This window comes from Arachis hypogaea, chromosome 17, assembly GCF_003086295.3.
Source record: "Arachis hypogaea cultivar Tifrunner chromosome 17, arahy.Tifrunner.gnm2.J5K5, whole genome shotgun sequence".
Lineage (NCBI taxonomy): Eukaryota > Viridiplantae > Streptophyta > Magnoliopsida > Fabales > Fabaceae > Arachis > Arachis hypogaea.
The window spans coordinates 50,540,442-50,555,508 of NC_092052.1; the positions used below are offsets into that span (position 1 = coordinate 50,540,442).

The 15,067-nt window shown below is 35.0% G+C and overlaps 1 protein-coding gene across 2 annotated transcripts; it reads left to right on the top strand.

Moving 5' to 3' along the window:
• Positions 1 to 7,032: 7,032 nt before the first annotated feature.
• LOC112764512 (O-fucosyltransferase 7) lies at positions 7,033 to 12,798 on the top strand. Of its 2 annotated transcripts, XM_025810160.3 has the most exons (13): positions 7,071 to 7,646; positions 8,031 to 8,105; positions 8,326 to 8,377; positions 8,629 to 8,728; positions 8,809 to 8,876; positions 9,066 to 9,154; positions 9,277 to 9,457; positions 9,581 to 9,709; positions 9,823 to 9,956; positions 10,050 to 10,263; positions 11,358 to 11,542; positions 11,655 to 11,750; positions 12,147 to 12,798. In XM_025810160.3, the coding sequence occupies exons 1-13, from the start codon at positions 7,588 to 7,590 to the stop codon at positions 12,301 to 12,303; spliced, it is 1,539 nt and encodes a 512-aa protein (XP_025665945.2). In that variant the 5' UTR covers positions 7,071 to 7,587; the 3' UTR covers positions 12,304 to 12,798. The 2 variants fall into 2 exon arrangements, with proteins under 2 accessions (XP_025665944.1, XP_025665945.2); XM_025810159.3 differs by lacking the exon at positions 8,326 to 8,377 and having other exon boundaries at positions 7,033 to 7,646.
• The last annotated feature ends 2,269 nt before the right edge of the window (positions 12,799 to 15,067 follow it).

The following is a 15,067-nucleotide window of genomic DNA, read 5'->3' on the forward strand; positions in this document are numbered from 1 at the left end:
ACCAAGCTATCCCTAACTATATGCTTGTGGTGTGAAGGTGTCAAGTAAAAAGCTTGAGACTGAGCAGTTAAAGTCGTGATTCAAAGCAAAAAGAGTGTGCTTAAGAACTTTGGACACCTCTATCTGGGGATTCTAGCAAAGCTGAATCACAATCCGAAAGGGTTCACCCAGTTAAGTGTCTGTGGCATTGATGCATCCGGTGGTAATACTGGAAAACAAAGTGCTTAGGGCCACGGTCAAGATTGTAAAAAGTTGTGTTCAAGAATAAAAAAGAACTAAACTAGGAGAGTCAATAATATCATCTGGATTCTAAGTTCCTAAGGATGCCAACACTTCTTAGTTTCAATGGATAGTGAGATGCCTGATGAGAGAACTTTTGCGTGGTCTAGAAATTTGCGGATAAATCCCCGTTGCAAGTATAGGTTCTAAACCAACAAAAGTCCTTTCATACAAACGTTTTGGTTGTTACAAGTAACAAACCCCTAAATAAATTGATAACCGAAGTATTCAAACCTCGGGTCGTCTTCTCAAGGAATTGCAGGGAGGTGTTCTTATTATTGGTTGAGTCTTGTAAATTGGGGGTTTTGGAAAGAATGAGCAAGTAATGTAAGATAACAAGTCGTTAAAATAATAAATAACAAAGCTCTTGGCAAGGTATAAGAACTGGAAGTCCTATCCTGGTTATCCTTATCAATTGTGATGAGAATTGAATTTTTCTCCCACTTTGTTAACCTCTAACTATGAAGGTAAGTTAAGTGGATGAATTAATTTTTATTCCTCAGATCCTGGTCTTTCCTTGAGAAAAGTTAGAGTTATTGGAACTCGAATTAATTCTTGAAGAATTCCAATTTCCAATCAACAATGAGTTTGATAACTCAAGTGTCTCCAATGACTCAACCAAAGCCAAGAGGGAAAATTCTAAATTAAATTAAAAGCATCAATATAAATAAAACAAAGCAATCTTAAATCTGAAATACCTCAAATAATATTAATTAAGAAAATCATAACATGAATGTAGCATAAGCCAAATAGGCAACATAACTAATATAAGCATTAAAGTATCTGAAAGTAAGAGATAAATATAAAGTAAAAGAACATTGAACCTGGGATTGAGAGGCACTCCTAAAACTAAGAGAAATCCTAAATCCTAATCCTAAGAGAGAGGAGAGAACCTCTCTCTCTAAAAACAACATCTACTCCTAAAATTGTGAATGTGAAAGCTTCCTTATGAATGGATGCATCCCCCACTTTATAGCCTCTAATCTGTGTTTTCTGGGCCGCAAACTGGGTCGAAAACAGCCCAGAATTCGCTGGTTGCGAATTCAAACACGCTGATTTTTCGTCACTGCGACGCGGCCGCGTGGAGCACGCATTCGCGTCACCTAGCGTCAGGGAAACTATGGCATATTATATATCAAATCGAAGCCCCGGACGTTAGCTTTCCAACGCAACTAGAACCGCATCATTTGGACCTCTGTAGCTAAGGTTATAGCCGTTTGAGTGCGAAGAGGTCAGGCTGGACAGCTTAGCAGTTTCTCCAACTTCTTGTATTCCTTCCACTTTTGCATGCTTCCTTTCCATCCTCTGAGCCATTCCTGCCCTGTAATCTCTGAAATCACTTAACACACATATCAAGGCATCTAATGGTAATAAGAGAGGATTAAACATAGGGAACTTAAGGCCAAAGAAGCATGTTTTCAATCAAAGCACATAATTAGGAAGGCAAATGTAAAACCATGCAAATAGTATGAATAAGTGGGTAAAGAGTTGATAAAATCCACTCAATCGAGCACAAGATAAACCATGAAATAGTGGTTTATCAATGCCAAAACTATTTAGAAGAAAAAAGCTACTAAGTCCCGCTCATCTAATTGAAACTAAGCTTCATTGAGAAATTTGAGATTTATTGTATCTTACTCTTCATTTTATCCTACTTGTTTTAGTTGCTTGGGAACAAGCAACAGTTTAAGTTTGGTGTTCTGATGAGCGGATATTTTATACGCTTTTTCCCATCATTTTCATATAGTTTTTAGTATGTTTTGTTTAAGTTTTATTTAGATTTCATAGGTTTTAGTGAAAAATTCACATTTCTGGATTTTACTTTGAGTTTGTATGTTTTTATGCAATTTTAGGTATTTTCTGGCTGAAATTGAGGAGCTAGAGCAAAAGTCTAATTCAGAGACAGAGAAAGTGTTGCAGATGCTGTCAGGATCTGACCTCCTTTCACTCGAAAGAGCTTTTCTAGAGCTACAAACATCCAACTGGAGCGTTCTTAACGGCTATGGAAAGCTAACATCCAGGGCTTTCCAGAAATGTATAATAATCCATACTTTGCCTCAGAATTGAAGGCCCAAAACTGGCATTCAGCGCCAGCTTCTAGCCCTATTCTAGTGTCCAACGCCCAAGGGAGAAGAGACCAGCGTCCAACGCCCAAAAAGGACCCCCTAGCCAGCGTTCAACACCCTAGAGGCATCCTAGCATGTGGATCTTAATCAAGCTCAACCCAAACACTCACCAAGTGGGCCCCAGAAGTAGCTTTTAGTACTAAAAGATGGTTTTACCCTTCTTATATATTCCTTATTCATTAGTCTAGTATTTATTTTAGAACTTTTACGTTTTTCAGAGACTTTGACCACTTTACACGTTTATCATTGTATTTTCTATCAGTATGAGTTTCTAAACCTCCTAGGTTGAGGGGAGGAGCTCTGCTGTTTTATGGATCAATAAAGTGTTACTGTTTTATCTTCAATCCGTGTCTGATTCTCTATTCTAAGATGTATCTTCGTTCTTCATCCTTATGAATGCGTTGAACCGGCACAAGGTTATCTCATTCTACATGGGTTCAGAGTGAGTCTTTCATTGGACAATGATGAACCACTAGCTTGATTATACATCTCTTAGACGGCTAATCCACGACTTCGTTGGAGACTTCTCGAGACACCAGTTCAGCCGAGGTATGGGGAGATTAGAGTCTCTATGGTAAAGGCTAGAATCAAAGGCGCAGCATTCTCTGATCCGGAAGATTCGACCTTATCTGTGGCGTTTTGAGTAGGATCACTAAAGAGAATGAACTGCATGAGCTTCACCCTCAATCAGACTGGATCCGCACTAACCCTGGGGTTCAGATCTGGAAGAGCATTGGCGACCTCTCAACCGGCGTTGATCACATATAGCCTGCCACAGAAGAAATCACTCACAGTTCCAGAAGACAGTAAGACTGGAATTAATCCAGAAGAACAAAGCATCTCCAAGCCTTAACCATCTTCTTATCATTGCAAACACATCAACCTAGTAACATTTTCTTTATTTTCCTTTTATGCGAATTAAACAAAGAAACAACTCTTCTATCCGCCTGACTAAGATCTACAAGATAACTATAGCTTGCTTCAAATCACAATCCTCATGGGATCGACCCTGACTCACTCAGGTATTACTTGGACGACCCAGTGCACTTGCTGGTTCAGTTGTCCAAAGTGTAATTCCGCGCACCAGTGAGCTCTTCCTGTTCCAGCATACACAAGCAAAAAGCAAGGAAATGGAAAGAAGGGTGTCTCTATGTCAGAGTATAGAGAACTCTCAGTGAGATGTCTCAAAAGTATATGAAATAAATTAAAGTAAAAAGAATAATGAAAACGAAAATGCCAAAATAAAGTGGCTAATACTAGCCTAAATTTTGAATAATAAATAAAGAAAAGAAAATTAAAAGCTATGACAACTAATTAACTAACAGGCTTAAAATTTTTAAGAGTAATTTTCGAGAAAGAGAAAGAAAAAGTCAAACAAAGGTTTTGAAATTCAATTTTAAAAGAAAGTGAAGATTTAAAATTTAAAATTTTAAAATAAAAAAGAAGATAAGTAAGTTTTAAAAAAAATTCAAAAAGAAAGATAAGATTTAAAAATTAAAGATTTTGAAAATTAAATTTTAAAGATATAAGATAAAATTTTAACTTTTTTTTTTAATTTTAAAAGAAAGATAAGGTAAAGATTTGAAAAGATTCGGAAAGATAAGATTTAAAATTTAAAATTTAAACTTCACTAACAAGAAAACACCAAACTTAAAATCTTTAAACCAAGACAAGAAAAAATATCAAAGATTTCGAAAATTTTATACTAGATAAAAATAAAATAATTATTTTTGTATTTTTATTTATTATATTTTTTTTTTGAATTATTTAAAAAGAAAAACAACTAAGAGACACCAAATTTAAAAATTTTGAAATCAAACAAAGAAGAACACCAAGAAAGTTTCGAACCTAAAGAAAGAAAAACAAGAGCAAAAGAAATGAAAACCAAAGGAATATCAAACTTAAAAATTGACACAAGACTCAAAAAAAAAGAAAAAGATGGTTAAAGATGAAAAGTTTTTTGAAAAGTTTTTGAAAAGGAAACAAGAAACACAATTAAAAGAGCAAATAAACCGTAACAAGTACCTAATCTAAGCAACAAGATAGTCTGGTAGTTTGTCAATCTCGAACAATCCACAGCAACGGTGCCAAAAACTTGGTGCGTGAAATTGAACTCCGCACAACTGAACCAGCAAGTGCACCGGGTCGTCCAAGTAATACCTCAGGTGAGTGAGGGTCGAATCCCACGAGGATTGTCAGATTGAGCAAGCAATGGCTATCTTGCAAATCTTAGTCAGGCGATTAGAAAAGATGGTTGTTTGTTTGAAAGCATAAACGAAATAATAAAGAAAGAAATACCAGATTGATTTGAAAACAATGATAAGGGTTCAGTTAAGGCTTCGGAGATGCTTTATCTTTCCAGATTAACTTTTCTTACTGTTTATCTCAATAACGAATGATTCATTCAATGGAAGTCGTAAGTGATTAACTCATGTTCTCTCATCAAGTTAATCTCTTCTAAACCATAACAATCCACCATATTCGAGTAATTCATGTCCTCTCATCAAGTTAACTCATGGTTTCTCACTATAGCCGAAGGTGAAGCTCTAAGAAATCCATTTCCCTTTAGGTGATCCTACTCAAAACACCACAGACAAGGTCGGATATTCCGGATCAAAGAATGCTGCTTTTCTAACTCTAGCCTTAGCGCCACAGAGACCTCATCTACCCAGAAATAACGGGATTATATGTCACATGCCCCCAATTAGCCCAGATAACTCTCTTGGAACCTGTGATGCGTCCTCAAGCTCTGGCTTCCACTATCCCAGTCAGGACTCATGTAAACCCATGTAGAACAAGGATGAATGTCACGTTTCACCCCAGATTCATAAGATTGAAGAACGAGAATGCATCATAGAATAGAATCAGACATATATTGAAATAGAAACAGTAATATTATTAATCCATGAGAATCAGCAGAGCTCCAAACCCTAACTTAGGAGGTTTAGTTGCTCATAGCTTATAGAAAAATAATAGTAAAAAGGTGCAAAAGATCAAAGATCTATAACAAGGGTGATCTTTGTTCTATATATACTAATCTAATAGTTGAAAATTACAAAAATAAGGTAAACTAGGCTAATGGTGCGAAAATCCACTTCTTGGGCCCACTTGGTGAGTGTTTGGGCTGAGCTTGGGGTGAATCCACGTCCTTGTGCTCCTCTTGGGGCATTGGACGCCGAGTTTGATGCTTTTTGGGCGTTCAACACCAAGCTTGCTCCTTCTTGGGCATTGAACGCCAGGCAGGGGGCAAGTTGGGCATTCAACACCTGTTTTGGGCCATCATTTCCAAAGATAGTTATGAACTATTATACATTGCTGGAAAGCCCTGGAAGTTAGATTTCTAATGCCATTGAGAGCGCGTCATTTGGACCTCTGTAGCTCAAGATATGCTTGTTTGAATGCACGGAGGTCAGGATTTGACAGCATCTACAGTCCTTTCTCTGTCTCTGAATCAGACTTTTCCAAAACTTGCCAGAATCACCCAAAAATCACCTAAAATCATAGGAAAAACACGAAAACTCAAAGTAGCATCCAAAAAGTGATTTTTGCACTAAAACCTACTAAAACTCAATAAAACCTAACAAAACATAACCAAAACACTAATAAAATAGTACTAAAAAGTGTATAAAATATCCGATCATCAGACAGCAACAGTAATTAAAGTTTACTTGCATTCTTACGTAATTGCTTCTCTGTCTTCCTTTTTCATTTTGATTCAAGGATCTAAGTCATTCATCAATTCTTTGGCTCCATGTTTTGTTCTTGACCTTTTATTTGTAGCAGAATTTCACAACCTCCATTTTCTTCAACTTTTTTCGAATAGTGCATATAGAAGGAAGGCATCCTCAACAAGCTACAATTGGAAGCACAAAGATGAAAATAATTTTCTGATTCACCTTTGATTTGATTTTTGCTTTTGTGCCCTAATCTTTCACGTTCCTTTTTCTTTCCTCTTTGTTGCTTAGTTTGGAAATCACCTTTTTCCTTTTGATTTGAACTTTAATTTGAGCTTCATTTTCTTTCTTATTTTTGGAACTAATCACATGGGTTAGGAAGAGAGAGAGAAGGTGAGTTTGGTTGCTTTGGCTTTGGGTCTGAGGAGAGTGTTGCTTTCTTTCTTGATCAGCAACAATTTTCTTGAGCTACCAAAGGATGAACTGAATGCTTTTGGTCTTGGGCCTATTCCACTATTGGGCCTAGTTACTCTATTTGGCTTGTTTTTTAGCAATATAAATTTCTGCACAATGACCAAACAAATTACACACATAATTGAACTTTTGATCCATAATTATAATATTTATTCATCATCAAATTGTTTTGTTTTCTCAAACTCAATAGTATGAAATTTGCATGTGATGTACTCTTGTTATTTCAGTTTATTGACTATTTTAATCTTATTTTATTGTGATTAATATTTTATTAATTAGAATTTAAAAATCTAAAAAAATGGTTGAATCAAATTGTTTTCAGTTTGATCCGGTTCAGTTTTGTTTGCTTGTTACAAAAATAGCAAATCAATTAGTTGATGTTGTGTGAGAATCGAATTGATCAGTTCTGTTGGTTTTTGGTCCAAAATTAGACCAAACCGAACCAATAACAACAGTAGTAGTAGTAGTAGCAGCAGCAGATGCAGTGTTATAAATCGAATGTGATGGAATGGGTGATATGATAGCATCTCGAAAGCCCAACAATAACACTGAGTGGACTTAGCTGCACTACATTCCGCATCAGAAAGTACTGAGCAAACACCAAGAACCCCAAAACACCGCCTTTTTCTTTCTTGTCCCCCTGTTCCTTTTGCAACCTGATCATGTGACATAACAAAGCGTTTCATTCGCGCACTAGAATTAACATTATTATTACTCCGAGGAATAAGCAAAGCAGCACAATTATTTTAAGTTATTTTCATCCATCCCTTCGGTTGTTTTTGCGTCACTTTTTTCTTTTGTTCTTCTCAATTGAGTGTAGATAAGGGAAACCAAAAAAGGGAACAAGTAAAAAAAAAAAAAAAGGGAAAGTCCATAACTTTGGGGCAGAGAAATAGAAGGAGGTGTGTGTGTGTGAGAGAGAGAGAGAGTAGTTTGGGGAATGCAGAAGCGAAAGTGTGTTTCGGTGGTGCAACTGAGGAAGCTTCTTACTGCAGCAATATGCTCAATAGCGTTCATGGCTCTTGTCTCTGTTCATGTCCAGCACGTCGTTCCTTCTTCCAATGATCAGAAGTTCAATGACAAGATCACAACGGTATATATTTTTACTCATTCTCTGCTTATTATTCATTCTCTTCAAGGGAAGTTTGGATTTTGTGCCTATTTTTAAGATTGTTATCTCAGGTTCTTCGCTTTTCTGGAAAATTCCACGATTTAATCTAACAGGTTCTAGTTTTGCACAATAAACCCTCAAGAATATGTGGTTTTCTTAGGGTTTTGTTGACTTGAAGAAGATTGCTATCACCGGAAATATATTGGGGAAGAGGGGTTTGTATTCACTTTGGATTATGCATTTCTGAAAAGAAATAATAAATACTATGGAATTTATTTTGGGAAAGTGTTGACTTATGTGTTTTGAATTTGATATTCTTGATTGAAACATTTTTTTTTGTTAACTATTTGGTTCAAATTTTGACAGACTCGAGATCTGCAAAGGTGGACAAGAGAGCTGGCTCCGCCTCATTTATCAAAAGTTCTGTTTCCTCCTCCAAAGGTTTGGTTTTTCATTGTGAACACTGGATAGTAGTAGTAACTGATTTTGTGATCTGATCTGTTTGAATTTGCTGACTGAGAATTTGATAGAGGAACAGAATCTAATGCATCTAATAAAAATTATATCTTTGTAACAACCAAATGGCATGTATGCAGTTTTATTCATTAATTTATTAGCTTATTATTAATGTTTTAAGATCAGCCTTATTTTAAACATGTAGGTTTCTTTCATTAATTAATATGTTCCTCTATGTCCCCCATCAACCAGGCTGGGTAATTCTTTCGTCTTTGCTGATATTATTTTTTCTTTATTGTCTATATTGATTTTCTAATGGTTGTGAATCTCATCTAGATGTGTAGTATTCTCATTTTGAGCTAGTTTTTTGGGTTTAGTTTTGGTTCATTTTTTGAGATATAGATGTGTCATGTCTGTTGGCAGTTGTATGTGTTAAAATTTTATTAAAATTTAGCAGCAGTTATGCACCCAGCATCTTTCATATTTTCACTCATTTTAGATTTAACAGTCGAACGTTTCAAGAGGGGTTTCGGATTATGAGAAGTTGTGGAAGCCTCCATCCAATCGTGGGTATCTGCCCTGTACAAAGCCTACACCTAATTATACAGGTAAGAAACTAAAACTTTTGTTTCAAGTTTCTGAGTTTGGATTATTTGATACTTGCTTAAAGTTAGAACTATTTATCCAGCTCCTGCTGAGTCAAGAGGATACCTTCTAGTTCATACAAATGGTGGTCTCAATCAAATGCGTGCTGGGGTCTGATCTCTCTCTCTCTCTCTCTCTCTCTCTCTCTCTCTCTCTCTCTCTCTCTTGTGTACACACACTCCGAATTATGTTAATACTCATTTTACCAGTATTAATGTCAAGTTGCTATGCTGATGGATTTGAGGATTTCTTATTCCTATGTATTATTAGAAGCTGCAAATTTGTACTTTTTGCTTTCAGATATGTGATATGGTAGCTGTAGCTCGTATAATAAATGCCACTCTTGTAGTTCCTGAACTTGATAAAAGATCATTTTGGCAAGACACTAGGTAATTTTGTATCCTGTCTTTGGTTTGTATCATCTTTTCTGTCATAGCTTCTTTTCTGTGTCGGATGTTATGTGAATTCAATTTTAGGAACTTATTTTTCTTTGTTCTTTTTGTTTTTTCAGCAATTTCTCTGATGTTTTTGATGAAGAGCATTTTATACGTTCTCTAGCTAATGATGTGAAGATAATTAAGAAGCTTCCCCAAGAACTGGTTAATGAAACCAGAATTGTGAAGTACTTCATAAGCTGGTCTGGTATGGATTATTATGAGAATGAGATTGCTACCTTGTGGGAAGAATACCAAGTATGTATGTTGAAAATCTGTTATCATAAACTGTTAATCTATGGTGTCACTCTTTCATTATTTTTATTTAATTTATATATTGTGCAATCATCTTATATTATTGATTGTTGATAACATCTCAAGGTTATTAGAGCAGCAAAATCTGATTCACGTTTAGCAAACAACAACCTACCTGCAGACATTCAGAAGCTTCGCTGCCGTGCTTGTTATGAAGCTCTCCGATTTTCACCTTGCATTGAACAAATGGGAAAAGTATATAAGATTTACCCATTATTGGCCTTTTTCTTGTGTATCTTATACTAAGTACATGACTGGTGCATTTTATTGATTTATTTGTTTTTGCTGTAATTCTTGGCTTCTTGTAGTTGTTGGTGGAAAGGATGAGGTTATTTGGTCCTTATGTTGCACTGCATTTACGTTATGAGAAGGATATGCTTGCATTTAGTGGATGCACACATGATTTATCTCAAGATGAGGCTGAAGAGCTACGGATAATCAGGTATATGAACATGGTTGCTACCAAATGATCGATTGAATCTATGCTCTCTTCATGTACACATTGGACAATAATTATTGCTTGTAAAACTTGTAGAGAGAACACTTCATATTGGAAAATAAAGGAAATTGATCCCGTAGAACAAAGGTTGAAAGGATTTTGCCCCTTAACTCCAAAGGAAGTTGGAATTTTTCTTACTGCTCTCGGATACCCATCAAAGACACCGATATATATTGCATCTGGAGGGATATACGGCGGTGAGTCCCATATGGCTGAACTGCGTTCCCGCTATCCATTGCTAATGAGCAAGGTAAAGTGTTGCAATCATGTGTTACGATAGTTGGTGGTGTTCAGTACTTACTCTCTCTCTCTCTATCTCTATCTCTCTATCTCTCTCTCTCTCTCTCTCTCTAAGTTTGATATGTTACAAGAAAGGAAATTAGTGAACTAAGTCTGCTGAAGAAATAACTATTTTTGGCACCTTATCAAGACTGACTGGAAACTTTTAACATGTAAATTGATAGTGAATTTGATAGAGTAATAAATCGAGTCCATAAAAATAAAAACAAAAGATAGAGTAATAAATTGAGGCTTTATGCTTTTGTAATGCCTTGTTCATTGTAACCCATTACGGTTTTTCTTCTTTAAAATAAAGGAAACAATGTCTTGGGATCCAATTGCAGACTTGAGGCTTACCTTGAAGGTATGGGATTTTGATGAGTGGTTGATAATGCCTTGGGCTCTCCATTCACAATAACTAGCTTTTGTGAGGTGGTTCTCCCAATGTTATTATCAGTGTCTAAAGGTTGAAATGTGTCTATAAAAAACCTTCCCTAAACAATAGGGAGAATTTTTGTTTGACATTTTGTGCTTTGTTAAGTTCATATTTCAATTAAATAACATAAATGTCGTGTTGATTCAATAGAAGTTCTCTCTTTGATCTGGGGTAAGATCTGTCACTACACGATACCAGGAATGAAAAGTCTAAATTGTTAAGGAAACAATTTCTACGGTAGTCTACAACACAGTCGATAATGCTACTGTAAGGAGCAGTGGATCAAAATGAATTATAAAGGCTAAATTGTCATGCCTTTTCTGTTATGGCAGAAATTGCTGTTAACTGAAACCTCCATTATTAAAGACTATAATAAATGTTATTTTCTTCATCTTCTTGGGTGGCTGATCTTCCTTATATGCACACAAAAACAATCAGTTAAAAGACAGTGCATATTATATTAATGTTCAACTACTCAACTAGCCAAAAGAAAAAGGAAAGAAAAAGATTGGTTTGCCTATGCTCCCGAAACACATTGGTTTGCCTATGCTCCTGAACGTTCTGTGGTAGTGGCAACCCAGTCAGAAACATTGGATCATTCTGATTAACAAAGCTTTGACTATTTTCAGGAAAAGTTGGCATCCATTGAGGAGCTGGAACCCTTTTCTAATCATGCATCTCAAATGGCTGCTCTTGACTATATTGTATCTATCGAAAGTGATGTATTTATACCATCTTATTATGGAAACATGGCAAAGGCTGTTGAAGGTCATCGTCGATTTCTTGGACGTGGAAGATCAATATTACCAGACAGGTACGGCTGTTGCTTTCTTATGCAGCAGGTCAACTTATATTTATTTATATTTATAAATTTTTCCAATGAATTCTCCAATGCTGTTCTTAATGTTCTCTATTTGTTCAATTAGGAAAGCCCTTGTTCGTCTTTTTGATAAACTGGCTCAGGGAACAATGACCGAGGGGAAAAGTTTGTCAAACAAGATAATTGATCTCCACAGAAGGCGGTATGTGACTGGAAAGCGTTTATTGCACATATTAAGTAATCTTGTGTTAAATATGCAGAAATTTATTTTTAACGGGTCTTTTACTCTGATAGTTGATTATTTTGTTTCCCCTTGACCCTTGTATTTTGGTGAAGACGGGAGGTCAATGTTATATGAAAAGAAGTGGTGTTGTGTGTAATATTGCTGAATCTCAAGGGATATCGGTGTAAATTACCTTTACCCTTACTAGTCTAACAAAAGTTGTCTTCCATAACAGGAAGGTTTTAGCATTATCTTCCTCCTTTCAACTTTTGACAAGAATAATGTTTTCTTATCTACCAAGTTTGGTGATGTTCTGATCACAAGGCTTACTATTTATTTGAGGTTTTCATTTGTTATTTTGTGTGTTTTGCACAGGCTTGGATCCCCAAGGAAGAGGAAAGGGCCAATATCTGGTACAAAGGGCATGGATAGGTTTCGGTCAGAAGAAGCATTTTACTCTAATTCATTACCTGATTGTTTATGCCGAACCGGGCCGCTGCATCCAAACACTGCCTCTCACGTTGTTAGATAGATGAGATACGGCTGAATCTTTTTTCCAGGAAATAATCCTTTCGCCAAAGTGTGACCACAACAACATCTTGTGTATAGCTGGAAGGTGTTGAAGGAGCAGCGGCAGAGTGTATATATACGTATCCCTGTCACATTCTTAATTTGAAAAGAAAATAAAGGAGAGGAACAAAACCGGAAGGCCAAAAATAGAATAATCCATATTTTGTTTTTAACGTGCAAAACTATGGATTGGGATGAGATGACACTGGGATGTGGCTTTGGGATGAATAGATTTGTTATTTATTTTGTGGTAGAGTTTTCAGAGATGGCTCTGATTCTTTCATCACACTAGAGATCAGAAATTGTTAAACGAAAGAACAAGTTGTTTCTTTTGTTCTTTAGAGTTGTAGTTCTTTTTTGAGAAGGGCTTAGTGCTAGAGTTTCTTTTTTTTTTTCCTTTCATTTATCGTTTCTTTGGAGACAAGAAAATGTATAATATCTATTTGTTTTAACTCAATCCTGGCATGTGGCTATTGTTCTACTTCCATCCTTACCAGCAATGGGTGGTGGTGCTCCATACTAATTTTTATAGGGTAGAAAGTGTAGTGGAATTAAAAAACAAGTAATTGATGACTTGGGGAATGTTTTAAGGTTTAATTATTCTGAGTTTTTATAATTTTACTACATTTTTAATTAGGTCTTTATATTTTTTTTTTCGATTAAGTTTTTATATCATATTAGATTTTGTAATTAAATTTCTGTCGTGACAAAAATGTTGGAATTAATGAAATATTTCGTTAAACAAAATGAATTTACATAACACTTGGTTGAATATTACGTATAGTTTAATAGAATATTTTATTAATTTTACTGTTTTTGTCACGATAGGGATTTAGTTATAAAATCTAATATGATATAGGGACACAATTGAAAAGAAAAAAATATAAGAATTTAATTGAAATTCAATAAAATTATGGTATAAGGATATAATTAAAGAAAAAAAATATAAAAATTTAATTAAAATTTAATAAAATTATAGAGATTGATGGAATAATTAAATCATATTTTAATCAAAAAATAAGAAGATAACAAGAGATGCTAGGTGTATTAACTGGGAGTTCCACCTTTTTTAAGTATAAAATTGTCTCTAACAATAACAAACTTTGATTAAATATGAAACATAGATAGTCGGGTACAAGTATAGCTTTGGCATTACACCAACAGTTGTGTACTAGTGTATGACGTTAATAATCCCCCTATAATCATTTATCAAAGTACAAGTGCCTTAAAAATAATAAAATATACAACAAAATATATTCTGAATATGGATAAGACTTACGATCTAAATAGACGTGGAGAGAATCCAATAATTTAGGAAAAGTCTAAAAGGTAAATCCAAAATAATATTTATTTGTGTGGATTCTATTTGTTTTTTGACGGTCTATTATACAGTTGGACAATTTAAATGAAGCCGTCTGAATATTGACACTAGTAGAAAGTGGTATAATTTTATCTTTAGAAATATTAAGCGATTAAATAATTTTTTTTATTTGTCTGATATTTTTTTTTTCTTTTTTTTTCTTTTTTTTTTAATTTTTTTTATTATCATCATTATTAGGGATGCATATGACCCATCCGATTTAGAGTCGAACAATATTTTTTAATTTTTGATCCAGTTTAAAAGTGGTCAATCAAAGTCATAGACCAAAAAAATTGACTTAGTTAAATAACTCGACCGAGACTGAGTCAGTATTTGGGTCACCCCGACCCAGTCCGAAAGTGGTGGATGAGTATCCAGTGATTATGCAATCCCTAATTTTTCCATGCTTGGTGGCTGCCTTCTCAATCTCTAAGATCCCAACTATTTTTCTCAAATTCCTTTCTTGTCATCGTCGCTTGCTGTGCTAGCCGCAGTCGCTGTCGTTCGTTGTGCTAGTCGTTATTGTTCTCTTCGCTTCTTATATCTCTCCAGCACTTCTCTCTAATGACCTAACTTCTCACTGAATTTGAGTTGCTACTTCTTTGCCGAACTTTTCCTCCTCTGTCGATGGTCTGTGTTACGACCCAATTTCCGGTATGGCATGCTCATACTGAAACATCGAGTGTTACCAACTTGAAACTACACTGATACTGTTATTAATAATATCAAGCCTGTAATCATGTTAACAGAATTCGATTTTTATGAAAAACCTTCCTTAAACAAAAATCGCGAATAAGAAGAAACGTGAGATTATGCAAATTAAAAAGATAAACAGATACATACACAAACAGGATAATACACTATATATATATATATATATATATATATATATATCTCCAGAAGATGAAAAGTTAGTTACTCCCTCACGGTTATGTACTGATGGTTATCAGTGGCTAAGAGAAGGGGGGTTGAATCTTAACTTCTTTTTCTGCTGAATATTACTTTTCGCTTTACCAAAGAAACTTAGGAGATAATTTTACTTTTGTCTCGTAACGCGTTGAGAGACATTGTTATTTTATCTCCTGATTAACAGAAACAGAAGTTGAGTAAAGAAGAAGGAGTAACACCCAGATATATTCTGGTTCAGCTAATTAGAGCAATGTAGCCTACATCTAGTCTCCATTACAATTATGATGGGATTTCACTAACTTTTCAACACATTACATACACCAATGTTTCAAGCCATCAACAAGAAAAACATCATTTATGAAAGATGAGAAATTTTTACCTACTTTACCTATGGCCACTATCTTTCCTTTTCCATTATCATCGAAAGTTACAAACCCTCCATCATACCCGTCTAACT